We start from the raw sequence: 24,041 nt of genomic DNA, 5'->3' as shown, positions 1-24,041 counted from the left end.
TCACTATTGAAGAAAATGTAGTTACTACACTAACAATATATGTTGGTTGATTTCAGCTGCTGCAACAAATTTTCCCCAAGGAAGCACAACAAATGTTGAAGATGCCATATCATGGCTCAGACATGCACCGGAAAGGGCCTCAGGCATCCTCAAACACAAGAAGCCTGCAACATCTGTTGAGGACTCAAATGAAGGTACGTTTTTGAATGGAACTATTATTGCAATTGACTTCATCTGCTTATCACAAGAGTAAAAGAGCAACCTTCAACTCTGAGCATTTTGTGCCACGATTCAAGTACTTTGGTGCCTTGAATTTAAAATAATCTCTTAATTGTTATTTGGACATGTTTTATTCTGTGGGAAGTGCGGACAGTTCAAAGTACAGCTGATAGCTGGTGTGGACCTCCTGCCCGGCCTGCAGTCTTGTTCGCACAATTTTCTTTGCCTTGGTCAGGTGATAGTGTATGTCGGAGAGAATTTTAATATGCACTATATGTAGGGTGGGGTGTGGTGTAAGATTGGGTGGGGTGTGTGCCGAATAATCAGCAGCGTTGGCTGCATGGCCTTGAATACAGTGTACTATACACCAAAAATGTTTACGGACCAAGAGATCTGACAAAAGGCTGATATCTCGGCAGCCTCAAAACGCAGCCTGGTATTCCCACTTCCAGCCTCTACTTGTATATGCGAACAACATTGTGATGTACGGTTTTACTGGCTTTTAAGGGCTGCTCGGATATTTAGCGCTTTCTGAGATCCCGTGGTCCGTAAACTTTTTTGGTCGATAGTACATTGATGCACCTCGCAGCTGGGACTTGCATTGTAATGATGTGTATCACCTCACAGGCTTTCATTGCCTTGTGAACCTTTTGAAGTTCTTAATGGCCATGAATGAGTCTATGCTTTTAAGTGCTAACTCATAGGAGCAGATGAAACACGACCAAGAGCAAAGGAATAACATGTGATAGGTGCAGTTGTTTTATGAATGCTGTATGCTGGCAGCAAGTAAAAATGAATTTCTTTCTTGCCTTCCCATCAGATGCTGTATGAGTACACTCCTTGCCCGCTGCACTCCAATCCCATGCCAGTGCCATGGCATTCGTGTGCCCGATTACAGCAGCTACCAAGTACCTAAATGGCACCTTCGCAGCCGCATTGTTACTTTTTCTCTTATTTTAGCATTGTCTTTTTCCAATTCTTTTCTACTGATGCTGTTAATGTAACATCTAAAACACAGCAGAAAACTCAACCATTTATGATATTTTTAATTAAAACATTGTCTTTGCTAGGTATGAAGAGATGAAGTACCAAAACTTTAAGTGATATATTTTGTAAATGTAAGGGTTACATAAATTTATTGCCTAAAAATTTGCTCAAACTGTTTTTTTTTTTCTGAATTCAAGTTGTCTTTAGAGCGAGTGTACAATATCAGTTGCAAATAAAATTTTAAGATAGTATGCTTTAGGGGCAGCTCTAAGTAGTTTCATGTTTTCCTAAGCTTCCATTTTTGTGTAATGTACCAAAAATAATGTTTGGCCATTTTTAATTTTGAGTTAAGGAAAGAGAAATAATTTTTTTATGCAAACGTTTTTCACTGAAAGCAGAGTGTCTATCTATGACAAGAGTTTATGTCTTACAGCGATGCAAAAAACACGCAAATTTTGACTGCATTTTTCCTAAAACCCAGATTTGCACCATTCAATGAAGTTTAAGCTGCCCTCATATGCTGAAAAATCTTCTTTCACCTAAAATATTGCAGGATTGCATTCCATTTCTTTAAACCTAGTAAAAACAAAATGGTTTCAACAAAAATGTAAAGAACTTCCCATCTCTTCTGAATGGTATATTGCTGTGGATTGACCCTAATGATCTAGTTGCTGCACTTTTGCTATTTACGCAATTAATTTATCGCTGTTATTTGTGAGTCAGTATTCTGTCCGTTCTGTGCTATGTAACCAGCTCAACTTCATTGCTATCACTCTGCAGATAACTTTTAGTGTATATGTGTCGTAAGTTCTTGTGATTAGTGGTTCTTGCCACAACAGATGTCATTTTTTTCTGCTTTTGAGTTCTAGTCAGAGTTAAACAGGGGTTCTCATTTGTATGCTTTCTTTTTCATGTGTTAAGCAATGTGTCCAGTCAGTGTTCATTATCCAGGAAACACGTTTATGTTTTTGATAATGATTCATTTCTTGGAGCTTTTAGTTTACTTTTTCAGCTGTGACTAGTCAGTAGTGTTAGTAGCCTGTAGCACAAACAAAACAGGTCATTGTTTTGTTTATGCTACAGGCTACAAATTCAGGTACGAGTTTATTTCTCTTTTTCATATGTGCTAAGCAATGTGTATGATCAATGCTGATTATCCAGGAAGCGCTTTCATGTGCTTGATAACATTTATTTCTTTGGGCTCTAAGCTTCATTATTCACCTACGGCAGGTTCTGATCTGTAGCAATTCTAGTCATTACAGGTGACATTTTTCATGCTAGAAATGTCTTATCATTTTGTAATGGGCAAATTAAGATACTGATTTGTATGTTTCTCTTTTTTTGTGTATTAAGCCACACAGTGTGCCTAGTCAGTGCTCATTATACAGGAAACACTAACGTTTTTTATAATAGCATAATTTCTTGGAGCATTTAGCTTCGTTTTTTTTTCCTGCGACAAGGTCTAGTCACAACAGCTGGTGATTGTTTATGTAACAAATTGAGGTACGAGTTTGTGTCTCTTTTTTATATGTGTTAAGCGATGTGTGTGTGTGATCAATGCTCACTATCCAGGAAGCATGTCCATGTTCTTTATGAGATTCACTTGTGTGGGATTTCCTTCATTTTTCATTATGGCAAGTTCTGATCAGTAGCAGTTCTAGTCAACAGGTGACTTGATGGACAAATTAAGATACTAATTTGTATGTTTGTTTCTATTTTTCTATGTGTTAAGTGAAGCAATGTGTCCACTCAGTGCTCATTATTTAGGAAACACTTTGTTTCTTGATAAGAGGCTAATTTCGGGGAGCTCTTAGCTTCGTCTTTCACTTGGGAGCTCATTATTCAAAAAGCACATTCATTCTCTCCATATAGATTTAATCCTCAGGTTGTTCAGCCTGGTTCATTTTTACTCTTTTAGTCCTTGTTGTTATGAATCTTCAGTAGTTCCCTCAGAAGTTTTTCAACACTCATTTTACTCACGTTGATTAGTGTGCTTAGTGGTGGTTGCCTTTAAGCATTTCTAAAATTGAGTTTTGATGATCCATCTGCTTTTTTAGTTACTCGCATTGCAATTTTTGTGTTGCTGTTGGACATTTTCAGTTTTGTTTTGCAGAGTTCTAACACGATTGTGATGTGGTGTCTTAGTTGAGTAAGTACACATTTAATTCTGTTTGCCTTGTATTCTTCTCAGCCTGAAAAGTGTTCGGTGCTATTAGTTTTCATCCTGGTTTTCTTCTTCGTTTGCAAATTCGATGTGGACGTCATGTTTTATGTAAAAGAAATGACGTGGCGACCTAATAAGTAGCATGGCGACTTGTGTTGTTTGAGCTGTACCTTTTAATTTCTTTTTCATCACGTTTATGTAATGACTGCTTGAACAAGCATTTTTAGTAATTTTATATAGGTTTTGTAACAATATTTGCAAACTATTTTGCACTGCTGTTACACTATTCTGATAAAATATTTTGATGTTGTGTTGCAATAAAATATTTTAACAAGATTTGTCTTGTTGATTATGCATTGAGCTTTGTTAATGTGCATGACATATTAACAAAGCTGTGGTTTGTGATGTACTATGATTTTAGTGTATGCATAGTATTTTTGCATGGCTGGCTCAGTGGCTGTTATTCTATCACATAAAGTTTCAGCTTTCCCGAAATACACAGGCACCCAGATATGGGTAATTTATTTCTTTTGTACTGCCTTTGGCAAATGTTCTCTTCCCAGTTCAGTGCACTAGACTTGGTCCTTTGCTAAGCCATGTGGTACTGTTCATGCTGTGGGCCCTGCTGATGAAGCACGGCAGGCTGATGACAAGCCTTGCTTCTCAGTTCTTTGTACATAGGGTAATAACGCCCTACTACTAGCATTAGTGTGGCTTCTTTCTGTACGTTAGTCAAGGAGATTCATAAATTGCAGGTATAGCTTGCACAAATTCGCTAAGGATTTAAAAGATATGTCGCTGTGGAAAATGTGCTTCCAAACGTGCAGTGGACATCCTGCAATTGAAAATCTAGTCCAATTCGGACATCCACAGGTCATTTTTCTTTAGAAATGTTGACATCTAAACATCCAGTGGACATCCTGCACTTTACAGTGTCCTAAAGATATACTATTTAGGACATCCACTGGACATTTCGTATAGGAGAAGCGTATTTTCAAATATCCTGTGGACATCCGAATATCCGATTTTGATGTACGATGGAGGTTTTTTGGATGTGCTTTTTCTTTGCGTTGGACGATCCTACGAAAATCCGTAGTACATCTTTGGGACTTCTGGGGGGGATATCCGACGGACGTCAAAATATCCGTTGTGGGACGTCCTTTGAATGTTCGCTGGAGATCTGTGGTCCAATGGGTACTGCATCAAAAAGAATATATTCTTAACAATTTCGAAAACAAGCTCCTCACTCTCGGTCTGTTTGTAGATTTCAGCAAAGCGTTTGATTATATTAGCCACAATATTATTTTTCATAAGCTCAATCGTTATGGAGTTAGAGGACTTCCTCTCGAATTTCTTAAATCGTATCTTCAAAATAGATGCCAATATGTACAGATAAATAACTTCAGGTCCCAAGAAAGATTTATACTTTCTGGAGTACCTCAAGGCAGCATTCTGGGTCCTTTGCTTTTTAATCTCTATGTTAACGATATTGTAAATATTTATTTCAACGCAAAATTTATAATTTACGCAGACGACACCAGCATATTTCTAACGTGACGTTCTTACACCGAGCTTATCACAATATCAAATGAAGTGCTCCTGAATCTTAGCACATGTGAAAGCAAAACTGTTTATGTGTCAATTCAACCAAAACTAAAGCTATAATTTTCTGTCCCAAAGGAAGCACCTCCCCTTTACTACATGGAATTGCATATAATAATGCTCAGATTGAAGTTGTAGAAAGCATCAAAATCCTAGGCGTCCATTTTTCTTCATCACTACTATGGAATGACCATGTAAACTTTGTAACGCAAAAACTGAGTCAGATAACAGGTATAATAAGCCGAAACCGATACCTTCTTCCTACATCAGTTAAAGTACTCTTATATAACGCCTTATTTGCTTCTCATATGAATTATTGTCACCTCGTATGGGGCACTACAATTGATACGAATTTAAACAAATTATTTTTATTACAGAAAAGGATAGTACGCGTCCTCGCAAATGTTCGGTACGATGCACACACCAAACACTTATTTGACAAGTTTAAAATTATCACAGTGCACGAAATTTATAGGCGTCGACTTTTGCAGAAGTTTTATCACATGAACAGGAAAAATGATCTATCCTTTGTTAAATTATCTTGTTTAGAAGAACGCGTCCCCTCACGTTTCACAAGAAACACAGAACCCTGGACAGTGCACCGTTTCAGAACTAATTACAGCTCACAAATGCTAAAAAACAACTTACCAAGGCTTTTAAATGCTTACAACAAATCTGGAATTGATATATGGGCACTTACTCCATCCGAATTTTCTCGACTTATGGCGTTTTTCACTGGTCGATCTGGAGCAGGATTTTTTGCTCCACGGCTGCGAATCCGAATTTCACTGGTCGAGCTGGAGCGGGTTCGCGCTTTTCACTGGTCGTTTCGGATCAACTCGCTCCGCGCCGGATCGCTCTCACTTGCTCCGCTGCCGAGGCGCGGATTCGGGCGGAAATAGGACGAAAGGTACGTCAGTCACTTCCGCTCGCTGGGGGACGGCGATCTTGGTGGCCATGGAAACATGCAGAGCGGAAGTCGATTTTTGTGACGTGTGCGCGCAGACTTCCGGTACGATCCAGCGCGGAGCATTTTCGCTCTCCACTGGCAGATTAGGGTTGGTGAATTGCGAGCGCTCGCTCCAGGATTTCGGCGGTCGCTCCAGATCGACCAGTGAAAAACGCCATTAATCAGCAGGACTAACATTCATGTTTATACGGTCAGCTATTTGGGGAGTGGAGATTAGTTCAGTGTACAGCTTCTTGTATGCATTTACATTATATATATGTGTGTATATATATATATAATTTTTTCTTCTGTGATGTGTGAAACGTTGCGTAACTGATCTACGCGCAATTACTCAATTTTCACTTAGTACTTCTCATGCATTCTTGGAAATTGTGTATTTTTATATTGTCAAAAACACGCGGCAGCTCCGCGTTGCCCATGTCTTGTGACCATGGGGGGCAGGGTGTTTCTTCAAGCTGCACTTGCAGCTTTTCTTCCCTGTCTCCCCCAATCTGTTGGAAATAAATAAAGATATTATTATTATTATTATTATTATTATTATTATTATTATTATTATTATTATTATTATTATTATTATTATTATTATTTTATCATCGGCAGAGCACTGAGCCATTGCGAACGCCGGGGAGCCCGGACTCACCGCGCGACACCACTTGAAAGGACACAATCGAGTCAACATTGCCGCTGCCCCTGAGCAATCGCCTTAGGCCATTTATACAGCCCTCAACATTACACACACGAGGCATTTTCTGGCTGTTTCCCGCTAAGTCAACGTTTTTCGAGCCACGCAACACGCAACCAAACACCGTAGAGCGGAACTGGCGCGCGCGACGATGCTTTGACCAAAAACGAAACTACGAAACGATCACGACCGGATGAATCGCCATGCCATTTTTTCTTATTTATTTAATTTTGTGCTAAACTTGTACTTCCTCGCTTGAAACGGTTTAAAAAGTTGGCAAATTCTGTTTATGTACGCTTAAGGCGTATTTCATTTTGCGTTTTATCAACATTGATAAATTGCTCTCGACCAATCGCGACCGGCCTGCATTTGTAATCTCCGACGTCACGAACGTGTAGTGCGGGAAACTCGAAGGGGCGTCAGCACCTATCCTTCAGTTTTTCGCTATTTTCTCGCTTATTAAATATCTGTTTGCAGTAAGAATGGTATGGCTGTGATCGTGAAAGGATAATCTACCAGTTAAGCTCAACTTCCGGTTTCTCTTTAGTGTTCCTTTAAGGGAAATTAGTGTGGGCGTTCATTACGCACATCTTCCTCATCTGTATGTTATCGTCATCATCCTCACACTTTTACCTATCCTCCTTTTCGCCTGTGTATGTGATCATCATCATCGCCTGTGTGCTGCGCTGGTTCACTGACGAGCTTCCGGGCCTAATAAACGTCGTCCCAACCGAGACGTCACAATATATATATATATATATATATATATATATATATATATATATATATATATATATATAGTGATTTAATTACTAGAAAGACATCGTTCATTCTTCGCTCCACGCAGTTAATAAACCTGGTTTATTTCACTTTAATATTCTTTTCTTCGATCATTGTCCCTGATCAATATCCACCACCAAGAAGCGCGCGTAAAATGACACGATTTCAATAATAACATTTTCTTACGTAGCTTCATGTTGCAGAGATGCCAGTTACTTTTAGAAGGCAGTGGTAAAAACAGCAGTTCACCTGGCTAAAACTACATTTGGCAGTCCGTCAAGAGTCATGGGCGCACCAACGCAACTAAAACATAAAAAAAAAATCTACTGCACAGAGGTTCTGCGAGAAAAACTGGGCGTCCGCCAGCGTCCGCGTAGCGAACGCGCGCTCGCTAGCAGACGACGCGCTTGACAACGACAGCAAATTGAAAACGTCGCGTTGTATAATCCATGCCTCAAATATATATGTTTCGCAAAATGGTGTAAACACAAATTTGCAGTTGAAATAAAGCACTATTTTAAGAGCGTACTATACGTAGGGCTCCGTGTTTTCGGAGTTTATTTTTCTTGAAATTCGGAGGGTGTTTTTCGGAGTTTATTTTCTGGCAGAAATTCGGAGTTTATCGCAGTTTATTTCTCGTAAATCCCCAATTCTCCGAAATTCGGAGTTAAATTCTGAATTATTCTAAATACTCCAAAATCTTAGATGAAATAATATCTGAACACGAAAACAGCAGAACACACGAATCGTAGTTTAGTTGTCTGGAAGGTTTGAACGCACAAACACATATACACACAAGCACAAATACTTTAATACAATACACCTAAGTTTGTGCGTATTACAACCTTAAAGCTTGTTGTAATTGACGCAATCATACTTTACGAGGTTGCTGTCACTGTTGAAAGCATGCTCCTTTCGATTGATGATTCTCATCTTTTAAAATGCCCTTTCAACGTTTTCACTAAAGGACTGAGCGCGCAGCGAGAAAGCATTGGCCACTGGACAGTGTGAAGTCTCCAAAGCGACAGGGGTTCAACAATGTTACTGATTAATTAGCTCTGATAGTGCGCAAAATCACTCATGAGTTGGCTCATGTCGTCAGTTTCAAGAAACACTAATTTAAAAATCGGCGCACATATAGGTTTCGAACGCGTGGGGTAACTCATGCTTCACATTTAGATTCACAATTTGAACACTTACCAAAACGATTCACTGGTGTACTGGAGTGCATCGAAAAGGTTCCTCTGAACTGTCTGTCTCCACTTTTCAGCGACAGCAGCGTAGTATCCATGAAGGTCTGCGACAGTCGTTGAGCGGTCATACGTCTCTCGCTCCGTGTGCGACAAGCCCTTTGTTAAATGCACGATGGGTGTGGTCTACGAGATACTGAAGTCGACTAGAAGGGCACCACACTATCATATGGTGTCCAGCACACGAGGGACTGGCAGGGAACGCGAGGGCAGACCGTATATTGCTCGAGGATTAAACGTCCGAGCAACGGCAGGGCCCAGCGATGACCTTCCACCGAATCCTCGTGACATCCTTTTACAGCAAAGGCAGCAGCGGAGACGCTTTGGACATCCTCACTCGAATTTGAGCAGCCAACAGGAGAGACTGGCGACGTATTCAGACGAATACATACGCCAACCTGCACCACCTACACATCTAGAATACACCCCACGAGGTTCATTGACGAGTGCCCGTGGTGTACAGAAATACTCCCACATCACATGGGAGTGTCCCAAGAGGCCTCCGCACATAGACAGCCCAATAATACTGAAATATCCACTCATGAGGAATAGGCTTGCGGACGAGGGCCGGGAGAGCCAATTAGCTCTTCTGGACCAAGCCCAGCGACCCGCCCGTGCCAGTGGACCCCTGGAATAGGGGCCCCAACCAGCGTACCTTCTTTTATCTATTTATTTTCAATAAAGTTTTACTCACTCACGAGATACTGTTGACGTGAGGTAAAGTTTAAATCGGCCAAACCGGCCGATGTATCAATGACTCCTTAGAACATGCCCTTTCGATTTAGAACGGAACAGGGTCATATTGGCTGTTAAAATCGGAGTTTATCGGATAAATCCGAATTGACAAAACTTTTACCGGCGAGTGTTTATCGGATTTTTTCAGATTTATCCGAAAACACGGAGCCCTCGGCCGCCGCAGCGAAAGTACGTTGAATATGCCGCGGAGCGCGCCTCCACCCCAACCCAGTTCGCTCGCAGCGCCCACGCACAATTTTTCCACACGCGGCGCCTCAGCGGGAGAGCGCCGTTCGGCCCACTGGACCATTGTTAGGAGAGGTGACTGCGGTTGTCGCTTTCCATTTTTTTCCCTTTTCCGTTTTTTTCCTTCCTCCATGTCGCTTTCTCTCAACCAACGTGTGTAATGAAGATTGATTCGTTAGATGCCGCTGATTCTGAATTCGATTGTCGATTTCATGGCTCGTAGGCCTACCATGAATTAGCTTGGCTACCGTAGCTTGGCTGTTGAAGGCACGTAAAGTTGGTTACTCAAAATTATGCGAAACAAATCGGTTGCTGCTAATAGAATAACCTCTAAATTGTAATTAAACGCAAAAACACGAAAATCAAAATTACTCTTTTTACCATAAAATTGTATAGTTTATTTTATTATTTATATTAGTTGCTCTTTGACACCGTAGTGGCGCTACAAGCGCAAGACGCTATTTGCAAACGTAAAGCTCTTTCTTCCTAGGCTCTACACTCCTGCATGCCCCAACGCTAACATCCGCAAAGCTTTTTGGGGCCCCAAGTTTTTGGGGCCGCTATTCTAAAACGCTCTACTGTTCCTATGCATATTGTTCAGCACTTCAAGGGCTCTATTCTGGACACGCATGGCTATTCTAGCCACCATACGCATGGCGGCTGCATGGCCGCCATTATCCGCCATCTTGGCTGTCTCATTGGCTGTCCAGAGGTCACGTGTTTTGAAATTTGTGCCGGGAAACGGAAGTTTTGCAAAATGCTATTTTGCGTTTTCGTCAGAATGACGAAACGTGACGTGGAGCTGCAAATTTTATCGACTAATACTTTTGTGTGGTCCTTGGCACCTATATTGCGACTTTAGCGCTTTAAAAAGAAAGTGGACGGTAGCGTGCAGAAGCTCGTACAATGTATCTCCAATTTCACGAATATGTGGTGGCGTTCCAAGATAGCCGGCATGTCAGCTTGTTCATTGGCTGAAGGAATATCCCGTGAGGAGCGAAGGGCTGTTTCGTAAACGTCAATTTGACGTTGCGTGACGTTGCGCTGGGCCGCCATTGCAGAGATTTTCCGCCATAATTTGTGGTGCGACGAGCCGCGCGAATTATGGTAATGAGCGGCCATATGCAACGGCAGTGGAGAGGCATGCGTATCGCCGCATTTTCCCTGTCATTTCGGGCCATAAAAATCTTTTGTTCACAACGCGTGTTCATAGCATTTGCATCGCTTTCGGGTGGTGTTGGCATTTGTGTTTTGCACCATCATTTTTATTAAAAACACGTTTATTTGAAATAATATTGGTTGAAACTAGCAAACTTTCGGCGACATTTCGCACTTTTCACTATTGCGTTTGTATTGTAATCAATATTAATGACCTTTCGCTTCATCAAAGGCTATGACAACAGTGACTTTTTAATTTACAAAAAGAAATGTACGCAAGACGGCGCCTTGAAGTTTCCTTTCGCGGTGTGAGTAGAGTGACCTAGAATATGGGAGAGTGTCCAAAGCGCCGCGCGAATGCATGGGAGGAGCGAGGACCTTTTTGTGTGAACTCCCGCGCCGCAGCGCTGCTGTACTGGACCCGTGGGCTTTCTCCGCTGCGGAAGCCGCGCCAAGGCGGCGGGCGTCTGCTACGAGCCTTATATATTGGTTGATATTAGCCAACATCGCGATAATTTGGGATATATTAAGTACCACGTCACCGCAATGTAATACCGCAGTAACTCACCGCACAGACAACGCGTTTGCCGGCTGTGAATACGGGTATTTTGTCTATTTCCTTCTAGCTCGCTTGATGCGCGCTTACGCGGCTGTTTGAGTAATGCATTCCGCGCGCTTACTTCATTTAGTTATGCGTGGAATGAGCAACGTGAACGTACTGCCGAAGAAAATAGGCTGGAGACCGCGATAATAACCAAGAGAATGTAGCAGATCTGGTTTGCTCATGCTAACGCTTTTACAACCTATCGTTTCCTTTGTTTTATTTCATGCATTCGATTTACTTTACAAGACTGCATCCCGCGTTCTGTTGTTTCTTTATTAAGGCGAAATCCTTAACTGGGCTCTTGGGAAGCGGAATGTGTCTGTTGGCCGATGCCGCGGTACCAAAAATAAATACAAACCGTGTAACTCTCGCGGTTCGTTCAATTGGTATATGCCAAAGTATAGTGTGGAAAGGCACAAATGTGTGACTAAGATGACTGATGGGTCATGGCATTAGTAACTTGACATACTTGCACTCAAGTCACGATTAACGATAACGGCCAGAAATCCCTCTGATATGCTGTGGGTGTGACGATAAAAACGTGTTAAATGCCAATCTCGATCGCAACGTGTCGAACTTACCCATATATCAGGAAGAACTGAGAGCACAGGCAAAGGGTAATAATAGTAATGATAATTTCTGGGGTTTTACACCCAAAAATCACAATATGGCTATGAGAGACACCGCAGTGGAGGGCTCCGTTAATTTCGGCCACCTGGGGTTCTTGAACGTGCTCCTCAATCTATGTACACGGATGTTTTATGCATTTCGCCTCCATCGAAATGTAAGCCGCCGTGGCCGGGAATCGAACCCGCGTCCTCGAGCTTAGCAGTACAACCTACCAAAGCCACTAAGCTATAGCACGGCGTGTATAGGTAAAGGGTACGCGAGTAATATACGCGGCAAAAAAACAAGACAAACCAAAATAAATGAAACGCTAACAGTGCAACATTGTATACGTATGCCTCATTCCATAATTACGAGCAAGCGTCAGAAAACGAACATGATGGATTACGTATGTGAAACTCGTCTGTCACCTTGTGTTGCAAGAGCGCAAACACTAAGCGAATTTTAACATGAAAGTAACTTTAGGAATATTTATTGCGTATGCTCGCTGGTTCGTACACAGCAAATATACTTACTGATCAATAACAACGTACTTATATATAAATACGTAATGAAAGAGGGCAAGAAATCACCAGACCATAAACTTTTCATTTTTTGCTGTTATTGAAGGTAACTATATTAGGGATATGTAGAATCAATAGCGATATTTGTAGTGCATCAAAGACAATAATTTTCAAGATGATTTTCCACTCAATATAACGCAAGCACAAACATCGTCACGCGCCATGAATGCTTGTTAGTTCTCGTAAAAAATCGCACGTTACGCAATAACTATGACATTACGAGAAGTTAGATGTTGGTAATTTCAGAGAGGATTCACGGATTATTAAAACAATTAAGGCTATTGCAGTAATAACCTTTACATAACAAATTAGTAAATGGCTAGGCCAGCAGTAGCTATCTATTCATTTCAATGTAGAAAAAAAATGTTTTTGTTTAGCTATATTGGCTGGATCGAATGGCTTTTCTTTCGAATGTCTGAATTTGAAAAGAAAGCTTTGCTCACGGTGAACCTTAAGGTACATCATGCGCGAAGTTTGTATTGAAGAGATAGCGTACAGCAAGAATCGTTTGTGGACTTTTAAGCGAAATAAGCCAACAATATTGCGGCGTTAGGGCCGTCTTTGGTCTTTCTCTTGCTTCCCTTACACCTTCTCGTGCACTCTGCTCTGTTCACAATAAAATATTGTCTTGGCAAAAATAATATTCGAATATTTACATAAGCATATAGCTGTAAACCACTACTGACCGTGAGCGAAAAGCGCGTAATGGTGAGCGAAGCGGTCACTGGAAGCACGTAAGTAATTCACTTGACTGCGCGAGTAATTTACTTTTTTCGTTACTCCTATTCTTGCAAGGATGGTGCTATTGCCCACGTACCCATCTTTTTTTACGTTCTTTCCTTGCGCGGGCTCATTTAGCGCATTTCTGCGCACGCACAGTTACCGTAATACAGTAGCGCACCCAGGATCTCTGCCAAGGGGGGGGGGGGGGGTTGACAGTTTGCCAACACCATCTAAACAGCACTATTTCGATTTCTGCACGGGCAATTCAAAAGAAATGCGCTTTTTGCGAGTGTGCAGACGATTGCGCGTCTTACATCTTAGTTGCAGTACTAAAATGCGTAAGGATAGAAAAGGGGTTAAACAAAAGGGGGGGTTAAGTCGGCCTCAGGGGGGGGGTTCCAACACCCAAATCCCGCCCCCCCCCCCCCCCCCCCCCGTCGGTGCGCCACTGCCGTAATACCGTTCCCGAACTCTAGCACCGGAGCTAGGCCGCGCTGATGAGTTTGATACGTTAGTTTTTGCATTATCTTGCTGCCCAAGCACAAAGAAACGCTCGAAGATGGGTAAGCTCGATGCAGCACCACATTGTTGAAGTTCAATAGAGTTTAAGTGCTTTGCGTGGAAAATGAATGCAAAAAACTACAGCGCGTAGCAGACGACCCTCGCTTCCCGCGCGCTTCGGGAGCGCGAAAAGCCCACGGGTCCGCAGCAGCAGCGGCGCGGCGCGGCAGTTCACAGAAAAAGGCCCTCGCCGGAGCCGGCGCTTTGGACACTCTCCCATATTCTAGGTCACTCTAGTGTGAGTAAGCAGCGAAGAGCACAAGAGATGGCAGTGCCGGCGCTTGCGTTGCGCAAGCGGATACCTGTGGCGCGCGCAACGCTATCGATGATATTCGGCCGCTTCTCAGCCAGACGAGTCGGGCTGAGTCACTTGCGGATCACGAGATAGCGATAACGCGGCCTAGAGCGTGCGCTCATCATCACTGGTAGGTCGCGTGTGTTGTCTCAAGGTAGAAAGCAAGCGCGTGGGTGCCGATATACGATGACTCATTCAGTTTCACGAGGACATGCATCCTATCTAATGAAGCAGACGACAGCCTGCGCGTATGCAGACGACGGAAGCGAGAAACGATTTTGATGGAATAATCGTACGCTTTGAGCTAGCGACTTTATTTTTAATGGGGAGGAAAACTGTTTTCCTTTATCAAGAATGCTAGGTTCAATGCCTACATTACAGTTTCTTAGGCGAAACGTCAAATTAGCGTATCGTTACGAAAGCAAAACGGGGCCATCAGCGCCATTTTGTAAGCGTCGCGCCTACGTCACGCCTCGAAGAAAATGGCGGAATGTCCAGAATAGCGGCTCAAGTATGGTCCCTAGAATATTGGCTAGTCTGCCGTCCGCCGACGGGATTCAGGACTGTTTCCGAATGACGGTGGCGGTGGCGCTGCGAGCAGTCCTCATGCTAGGGCGCGGCGCTCGGCCGCCCGGCTGCATGTGGGCGAAGCGCGCTCGCATTCGGCGTAGTTTAGCCATATTTATTTATTAATGATTTTGTGTCGCATTAAAGCAACATTTGTTACGGCTGTGAGGAGATGTTTTAGCCGCGTAACGTGGCATTCATTCGCGAAGACTTTTTGCTGAGCCGCATCGCAAGCATGCCTGTGGAGTGAGGATACGACTATTCTACCTTGCTCGCTGACTGCCTCAGAGCCAAATGAAAATAAAAAAAAATGACAACTTTGTTTAGATAACTTTTTTAGCACAAGCAACAATGAAATACTAGAAAGCCCTTTCCTCTGAACGCAAAGCGACTGCTCAGCCTTGAACAGGTTGAGCACTGACTTTATTTATTCATGCTGTACTGCCAACTGCCATTTGGTAGTTATGGCCGGAGTGGTTGAAAGTAAAAAAAAAAAAAAAATGAGGTAGAGGTGTGCAATTTGGCATAGTAGAGGGTAAAAAAAAATCAAACGTCAAGCTCGTTCAAAACCTATACAAGACAAAGAGAAAGCACTTCCAGAGAGTGACCACTTCTTAAGAGTGAGCGAAAACACCAAAAACAAACTATAAAAATAAGCATAAAGAACCTTTAGAAAACAATGTAAACAAATTACAGCACACAACAACCGATGAATTGGCAAGAGGTTCGTGAATAAGACGAAAAATTATTGAAAAAAGACAATTACAAGGCCGCTGAGCTTGCGTCTCATTTGTGATGCAATTGGTGAAATGCTGTTATTAGCATCTTCGCATTTTCAAATGTTTTAGCATTTCTTTCTTTGCTGTCCTTTCATTATTGAGAGACTTTGTGAAAAACCGGTGACGCAGAAGAGTGTAAAACTTCACTATTTCACAAGTGATTTGCTGTCCATCTTTAAGACAGTCTAGTGCAGGAAAATGCACCTGAGAAATAAATGCAGTAAAGTCGAAAATGCTTTTCTCACGCTGTCATTTAAACGGAAAAAAATGTAGTGAAGCTATCTTCAAGGAAAGTAATAATAATTATTAGAAGGCCTGAGGGGTACAGCAAGCCTCCATAGTCAAGCTGCAATGTGAAGGCTGAAGCTTCGCTGTTAGCTATAGCTGTGTTCTTTTCAATTGTCAGCAACATCGCACATTCTTTACAGAGGTCTTCTTTAAAATTTCATTTAATTTCATTTCATTTCCTTAAAGACCCCGTAGTAGGGGTATTACATAAGGGGTGGGGATACAACATATACAAACAAGTGTTACAATGATTTTAATTCGTTACATAAAAAGTTGTTACATCCTGAACGAATTGGGATGAACAGGTGACCGCAGCGACTTGATGAGGAAGGGCATTCCAGTCTTTAGATGCTGGGTAGAAAAACGAAGCTGAAAATGTATTTGTGCGTGAGTTTGGTTGTGCTACCTGCCAACCAAACTCACCACAAAAGGGGATGGCCAATGCGTTGTGACCGGCGTGATGGGGGACAATGTATGGTGGATGATTAAGCGTCGAATAGTAGAACCTATGGAAGAGGGAGTGGGTGGCAATGCGGCGACGAAAGGATAGAAGCGATAAGGAAGATTCTTTTTTCAAGTATGAAATGCTGACGTCGTAGAGTATGTAGAATGAATATACCTGGTGGCGCGATATTGAAGTGCCTCAAGGGCTTTGGCGAGATATGCTTGATGCGCATCCAAAATATTCCTTGCCGTGTACCCTGCTACATGACATACGAGCTTGTCATGGCTTCTTGCAGTCACAAAATCCGTGCGGTCTGACAAAATGCTTCTGCGCAGAGCGCAGCATTCCAGTGCACTTTTGGCATCGCCAAACTTTCCTACCTCAATCAATTTGTCCAGTATTGTAATCTAATTTTTTGGTTACACCTTGGGAACAGAAACCAATGCAGTTATATAAGTTCTGGAGCACAGCTTCCTAATTTAGGTGGTTTTGCAAGGTTATAAAATGCAAGTGAATTGATTAAAAGTAAAAACTGCGCAGCAGTAGGGTGATCGTTAGTTACAGAAGATTGCCTGACAATGCCAAACAAATTTTCGAATTTGTCCCGGCTCAAACATGCAGTAAGTATGTACTTGAAGCCAATGCTACTGAGGTATGAAAGCAAGTTCAGCGTGCTTTAGATTGTCACTCGGAGGCCCTCAGTGGTACGTACTTGAGCTAAGAAAAGTGCCAACTGTTGCCTTTGCGTGTTATTCCCATTTCGTCAGATATTCGAGGAACTCCTTCACAAACATGTAGTTCGGTGACTGCATGTACAAAACCCGCTTTTGAAATACGAGCAGTCATTATCCCTATCAGTTTGTTCATTATTTTCGCAAAATTCTCTGTTGCTTCAACAGAACCATAAGCTCTTTCTAAATGAGAGCTATAAAGGAAGAGCCCCTTGATTACTTCGTCGTCAAATATATGGAAAGCTGGGGCAAGCCTCATTTTCCCGAAGGAATTGGGATGGATACGGTAATACTTGGCATCACTTTAAGTGAAGCACTATTGTTATCCTTTTTCCACGCTTCTTGAATGGGCCCTACATGGGCGCGACCTTCAGGTATGTTGAAGCCATTAGTGACAAATGCGTTTTTAACATGTTTGACTAGATGGGGAAAATCCAACAAGAAGTGCAAATGACGAGCTCTGCCACCTAAGCACACGCACAACGTAAAGGCACATTCCCACTGGCGATCGCGACCAGACGCGCGACTGATCTCGTCGCAAAACGAAGTTGTTTGACGGTCGCATAGGTTGAGAAGCGAGAACTTTCGGCCAGCCGCACTAGAGACAGAAGAGAGGGGAAAGGCAGGGAGGTTAACCAGATGGGAAGCCTGGCCGCACATTGCACAATGCCATGCACTGCTCGCTCGAGCGAAGAGCGTAGCATTAGCACTGCTCGCAGCGCCCTCTGCACTTTCATTCAGGAAGCGTCCTGCCCTCTCCATACGGCGCGGCGCGCGGACGGCAGACTAGCCAATATTCAAGGGACCATAGCTCAAGAACGCTGCATAGGATCCATTTTGATGCCATTCTGTTGCCGAAACGCAGCCAGGAAATGTCGATTGGTACCAATCGTCATTGGTAGAGTGCTACACTCTACCAATACCGAAACTAGTGTCCACCCCTGCCTTAAACCCCATGAACCGCCATGTTTTTAACGTATGGGCTTCTATGGAAGTTTCGCTACCATGTATATTTACCTTGGCCGAAGCATGTAGCTGGGGCCATACATGGCCATACTGGCCAAGACTACATGCATGAATCACGGCCGCGATTCATGTGCCGTTGCGATTCGTTTCAAAGGGAACAGCACAATCACGATCGACATCAACGTTGCGGTTAGCAGCACGTGCAAGTTCTGTTTTCTCCGTCTCGGGAGCTGGCGAAATGGTATTCCTCAGCGCTATTAGCTTGGGTGTGAAGGTAAAAAGCGGCGCAAGCAAGTTCTGGAAAAGACAGCGCATCTTCCAGCTCTCTGCGGTAAGTGTGCCCATTGCGGCGCGTCTGCTTCATCCTCCACGATCTGCTGAGCGGCGAAACGGGCGAGGTGGCCGTTTATTTGCAGTTCCGAAGCGCGCAACAGTTGCTAACCAGTATCGCTCGTGCTTCCTTATGTCAGTGCAGTAAAAAAGTGCGTTAGGTGAATGGTATGGACACTGGCATATGATTTCGAAACGGAGAAATGGTAAGGTTCGAAAAAGTGCGTATTGTGTCCGTACACCTTATGAAAGCTTCAGGTTGTTTCGTGAAAGTAGTTTACTTGCACTGACTGATTACTGCGCCACGAAAATAATTGAGCAATTACCAAAATGTAATCAAAAACGTATGTGTTACATTCGTCCCAGCCTTTATTATCATTGCACAAATTCAATAAATATTTAAGAGCTGGCTGCTGGCCTGGCTCTTTCAGTGCATATTCTGCAGCCATTCATACTATCATAAATAAAACTTGCTTCTCAAAATTTTTGTCGCTCGTCTTTTTTCATTTTCTTGTAAGGACGTCAGCAGCGACACTGAAAACTCACTCCCGCTGGAGCGAAGGGCAGTGTTGCAACGTATGAACACACTGCACACGAGATCGTGGTTACCACCCAATGCTCGTCGCTGGGTCCTCTGTAAAGTGCAGTGCTTTATGTGTGTTCTGCTCGGGCTCGAACGTGCTCCCGGTAGGGAAAAGCTGAAAATTAATATGTGGGTGATTTCATGGCAGTAATGTCCAGAGTGGCCAATCACAATGGAGCAGCACCACTACAATTCATCATGCAACATCTGGAAGACCTTGAAAATAACACGAAAGCACTGCGTAGTGCCTGGGTGTGCCTGTTTGAGCAGTGCGTGGCACGACCGCAAACATTTTACTATAGACCTCGCCAAATTCTAGGGCTCATAGCTGTGTCACCCGTTAAAGCTTTACTTGTGAATACAGGTTACACCTAATTTGTTACTGATAAAAAAAGTAATTGAATTACAGTTAGTGCTACCGAGTAAAAAGTAATCAATCACAAAACTACAAAAAATGTAATTAATTACAAGTAATTCATTACATACAAGTATGGATCTGTTGCAGCTTATTGGTTATTACTAGATAACAGAACTATAGGTAAAAGGCAAATTTTTTCCTTACGTTATATCCTTACGTCATTATCCTGTCTATTTTGCATAAATCCATGAACTATGGGTTTAGATATACTTTAGTGGCACCTTTAGCGGTCCTATAAATGCCTATTTTGAGAGCCCATAAATGCCTTTTTCCGTGCTTTGACCTGGCATAATTATATCTATAATGTTATTGATAATTGTAATTTTTGCTGCTAATGTGTCTGTCCATACATTGCATCGATTAGTGTAATATTCTTTGCTCTGATGTGCCTGTCCTGCTTGGACCTTGTTGTGGTCTGTAGTATGTATGTAAAAAAAAAAAGGAATAACAAGCTGGAGGAACTTGGCTGAAAGGAGTAAATTATTATCACAAATACTTTGCTGGTTTAGAGGGTGTCGTTACCTGCTTTGCGGAAGACAAGAGCATCACTGTGAGAAGGGCTCAAACTTCTCTACGCAATGATACACTTGAAGGTGACTCAGCATGCTTGTGCGCTCTTGTATGATCAAGAAACTTGAATGCTCGGGCACAAATCTGACCCAGAATGCAGGGCTCATCTTGGATGTTCAGGAAAAGACAGCCACATTCCCCGATGGACCTGTTTCTGATTGAGTTAATTCAAAACTTTCGTATGTCTCAGACAAAATTCTGGAGCTTTCGTTGCTGCAAGATCTGTCAAAGGTTCTGACCAGCGAACATTCTGCACTTGGAAAAAAAGGGCATTAGATCATGAGGGGTGTCGAACATTCAGAAGTACAAATATGTGCCTCTAAATTTGACAGGCGTTGAACATTTCTTTTCTGCGTGCAAACTATCCTACTCACTGAAAAAGAGGCACTACATGAAACCTTAAAATCTTGGGATGATGCTTCTTTGTCACAGCTTTCCCAACTTTTCTTGTAGTGTCTAGTCACAGTGGAGTTAAATAAATCTCGTAACTTGCGCAACTTCACTCATTAAATTTTATCAAGAAAATAAAAGGATTTCAGAAAAGAAGGGTTTAGTGGGCTGTACTCTTCAAAGGATCATCATATATCCTCAGATGCACAATGGAAGTGCTTACGAGCCCTTGCGGCGTCTGGCTTTTTTTTCTCGGATATAAAATGAGCACAGTGGTTTATTTCTGGTTGTGCAGAAATGAAAAATTGACAAAGATAATGGGCAATGCTCTCTTGGTGTAATCCTCACAATCCTATCTGACAAAAAGAACATGGCGGGACATAAAAACGTGGAAGTGTACCGGTACATGAGTGACACTGAAAGGATTAATATAACCATACATACCTAATGAACAGTATTTGGTATATTTGCCTAAATAGTGCCTGTTGTAGGTGCCTAAAACATTTTTAGGGCCTGAGCATCCATTGCATTGCTCTGGTATCTAGTTATTACACAGGGAATGTAGTCACCACTGTCACTGAAATGTGTATAGAGGGTCGAGGCAGGACTGTCAGTTGGCGTCAAGCTGTGTCTTGGAACATGCCTGCAGGCTCACTCTGAGCAACATTTGACATTGCCTTAGATGCAGCAATTCTAGTTCTGTGGCATTGCGCTGGCTTTGTGCGTACTATTGTTGACGTCCTAGATCAGGATGCTCGTAAGGATCGTGAAGGGATAGACATGGCTTACCTGTTGGACTGCTGACCTGCTCTTGTCCAGTGTGTGCCAGCAGTAATCTGAACACAGTCATGACAGGGCATTGGTGCAGCAGTGTCGATGGAAGCAGAGACGGCACGACAGTAACCATATTCCTTTATTCATTTCTCCACGCCGGGCGCCGACAACATTGAGTCAAGGGGTCAGTTTTGTTCGCAACAGCTGTCGGAATGAATGGACACCAGGGAAAAGCAGCCAAATTAGCTCACTTATTTTTCAACAAGAGCCTGGTCATCGCAATAAAGTTTATTCCATCCATGCATTTCGCATCGTAGTGGCACCTGCCAAGATGTTTTGAAAGGCTCGTGTACGGGTGCTTCTTTCTGTAGGCACAAGCAGCTGTCTTTAAGCGACTGTTGCTTGATTGCTGGTAGAAAATGAAACTACGACTATGCACCTACGTTGCTTATGCTTTGGTAAAGGCCGGACTTCCAGCTAACAAAAAGAAAAATTCCAGAGTGTGAGCTCTTGGGCTCTTCCATCAAGTTGCATTGTGAAGTACATTCTCTTGGGCTAGTTGGTTTATAACAAAGAAGGATAAAACAGTGAAACAAGAACAAGATGGGAACACAGGATGGGCACTTGCCGGACAGAAGCAAGTCAGCACTTATCCAATGTGGACACCAAAACCAAGTGACATGCGACGGGCCACCATTCTCATGCTACGACTGCTAGCGCATGCTATATGTACCTCGTACATCCATCAACCCTGGTCGCCTCAATTAACTGCTCCCAGTGGAAGTTACAGGCCGAACCTGTCCTCTTTTTCTCTGGAGGCTTGGTCCTGACATTTCAGCGTGGCTGGGCACAAGATCCATGTTTTTCGGCACCGTATGTGCATGTGTACCATACTGGTGTAGCTGACGTGTGGCACCTTTCTTGCCTGTCTATGATGCTGTCAGCCTGTAGGTGTCCTGGACCAGGTGACCGCTGTCAAAAAGAAAGTGTCCCTTGAAACAAAGCACTGCATTGTGAAGGATCACAAGATGGTAGAAAAGTATGGTATTTCTTCCATTCTCCAGGAAAGTTGCTTTTAGATCAGAGCAATGCAATGGATGCATTTGGCAGGTAACCCACAAGGATGTGCTTAAAGGATACCAAAGAGCTGTGCTACTATTAGCTGTCCATCTACAAGACCAAAACAGCCGGACCATAAGAGCAGGCTTGATAAACCAGAACAAATGCCAAGGCAAAAGATGGCAGGTGACTTATCCTTCCCACACCACTTTGCCCTGATGATGCTGATGGAGTATGCATGGACCTATTCAGTGGTTTATCTGTTATTCTAAAGGCTGAACTGAGCAAGTTTCTACAGCACAACAATGTCTGAATGTGAGGAAAGGCTTTGAAATGTGTGAATATGGGACATCACTAGGCTTTTGGCACAAAATTTAAAAAGTGCAAGCTCAGCCTTCATTTTCTCTTCTAGTTATTAACCTCTTACTGCAAAATTGACAAAAAAAACAAGAGTTGAGCACGCTAGCAAAGCTAAAAGAATGGGCACGGTATCAGTTTCAAGAGTGTTCTGACCAGGCAGCATCGCTTGACAAGAAATGTGCATTGATGGATGAAACACTTCCTTATCTCTTCTAGGCATATGAATAATTTTTTTAAAGGTGAAAAGACTGTTTATTCTTTCTGTGATGAGATGTTGCCATGCAAAGTGCATGTTATGAAAGGGGACCTGTGCAAATGTGATTCTTTTCCTTTGTCGCAATATGCATGAAAATGACAGGACATTTGAGGTTCAAAGAACCCTTGCTGTTTTTGTGGTGTTGCTAGGGTGCTAGTGTAAGACAGCCACAACAAAGAGCACAATCTGAATCTGAATGGCAGATTTCACGAGTGGTTTATGCAATTCAATGAATAGATGGAAGATGGTCTAGATAACCATAGTGCGTAATGTTAAACAGTGGTTATCCAAGTTTTTCAGTGTAGGAAATGCAGATGTGAGCCCCTGTTTGAACAGTGCATAGTTATAGGGCTAATCTTGTGTGCATACACGAATATCTAAGAAAGCTGACACAAGGAAGGTAGCTTGCTCGCATAATATTGCAATGTGAGTTCGGCCCCCACCTGTGGCAAGTTGTGTGTCCATTTTCATTTCCCTTTTATTTAATATTTCTACATTTAAGTTAAACGTAACAGATTTCTCCTTTCTGTTTCTTCGTTGCCTGTTTGCTTCCTATGATCTAACGCAGAATCGAGCACCTTGGTTCCTCTTCTCGCTTTTAGGCATGGAGTCTGACAAGGTGGCAGAAGCACTCTGTAGGCTGTTCTCTTCAAGAAAGAGTGCACTTATCTGAGGCAGGGTGGCATTACACAAAGCGTATGGGGATTCTGTTTTAATGCAAAGCATCCCAGGCACTTTGTGGTCTCTCATAATTTCAGCCCAATGCTCTAACCACTATTGCACGCATGCCAATGCAAGCTATATATAGCTCTTCCAGATACCTGACACGTCCAGTGCGTCACATAGCGAGACTGAGAGCACATGTGCATGCACCAATTTCAATTTGACCACAGGCTCAGGAAATATGCCGTCAACCTTACGTAATGCACTCTTTCGCATGCGTCACGTTGCACATGAGCAAGTTGCATACAAAAGCAAGAGTGCATAGTTTCTTTCATTCTTTCCTCGTGGCCACTTTGAGACACTGCGCTTGACTGCACCGCCTTTGGGATCAATCCAAGTTGTAACAAAACGAGTTGCAACATTTTTTCGTAGAAGTACCAATAGTCAGTTGACCTTCCATCGTCGTCTTGCTCTTGTCACGCACACGTCAAGCACGCACAATTACTTGATCATGCTGAAAGTCTAGATTACCAACGTTACATACTTTTTCATGTTGCTGTGTTCAAACCAGCCAGCTTAGCAGGAAACTCACGATATCCTGTAGCTGCTTCCCAAATCTTTTATGTTTTCCTGTCCTTTCTTGCTTCTCCAAACATGGGAGAAAAGTGGAGTAACAGTACAGACTTAAGTGACGAT

At 42.8% G+C, this 24,041-nt stretch overlaps 1 protein-coding gene across 1 annotated transcript in view; it reads left to right on the top strand.

Annotated features, from left to right (window-relative positions):
* The first annotated feature begins 18,090 nt into the window (after positions 1-18,090).
* The window catches only part of LOC119445362 (39S ribosomal protein L20, mitochondrial-like), a 55,154-nt gene continuing 49,203 nt past the window's right edge, over positions 18,091-24,041 (top strand). Inside the window, exon 1 of the mRNA XM_037709670.2 lies at positions 18,091-18,273. Within this exon, the coding sequence (XP_037565598.1) occupies positions 18,181-18,273 (93 nt within the window). The 5' untranslated portion in view covers positions 18,091-18,180. The remainder of the gene's footprint in view (positions 18,274-24,041) is intronic.

Source organism: Dermacentor silvarum, chromosome 3 (genome assembly GCF_013339745.2).
Source record: "Dermacentor silvarum isolate Dsil-2018 chromosome 3, BIME_Dsil_1.4, whole genome shotgun sequence".
NCBI lineage: Eukaryota > Metazoa > Arthropoda > Arachnida > Ixodida > Ixodidae > Dermacentor > Dermacentor silvarum.
This window is presented reverse-complemented; position numbering and strand designations above follow the sequence as displayed.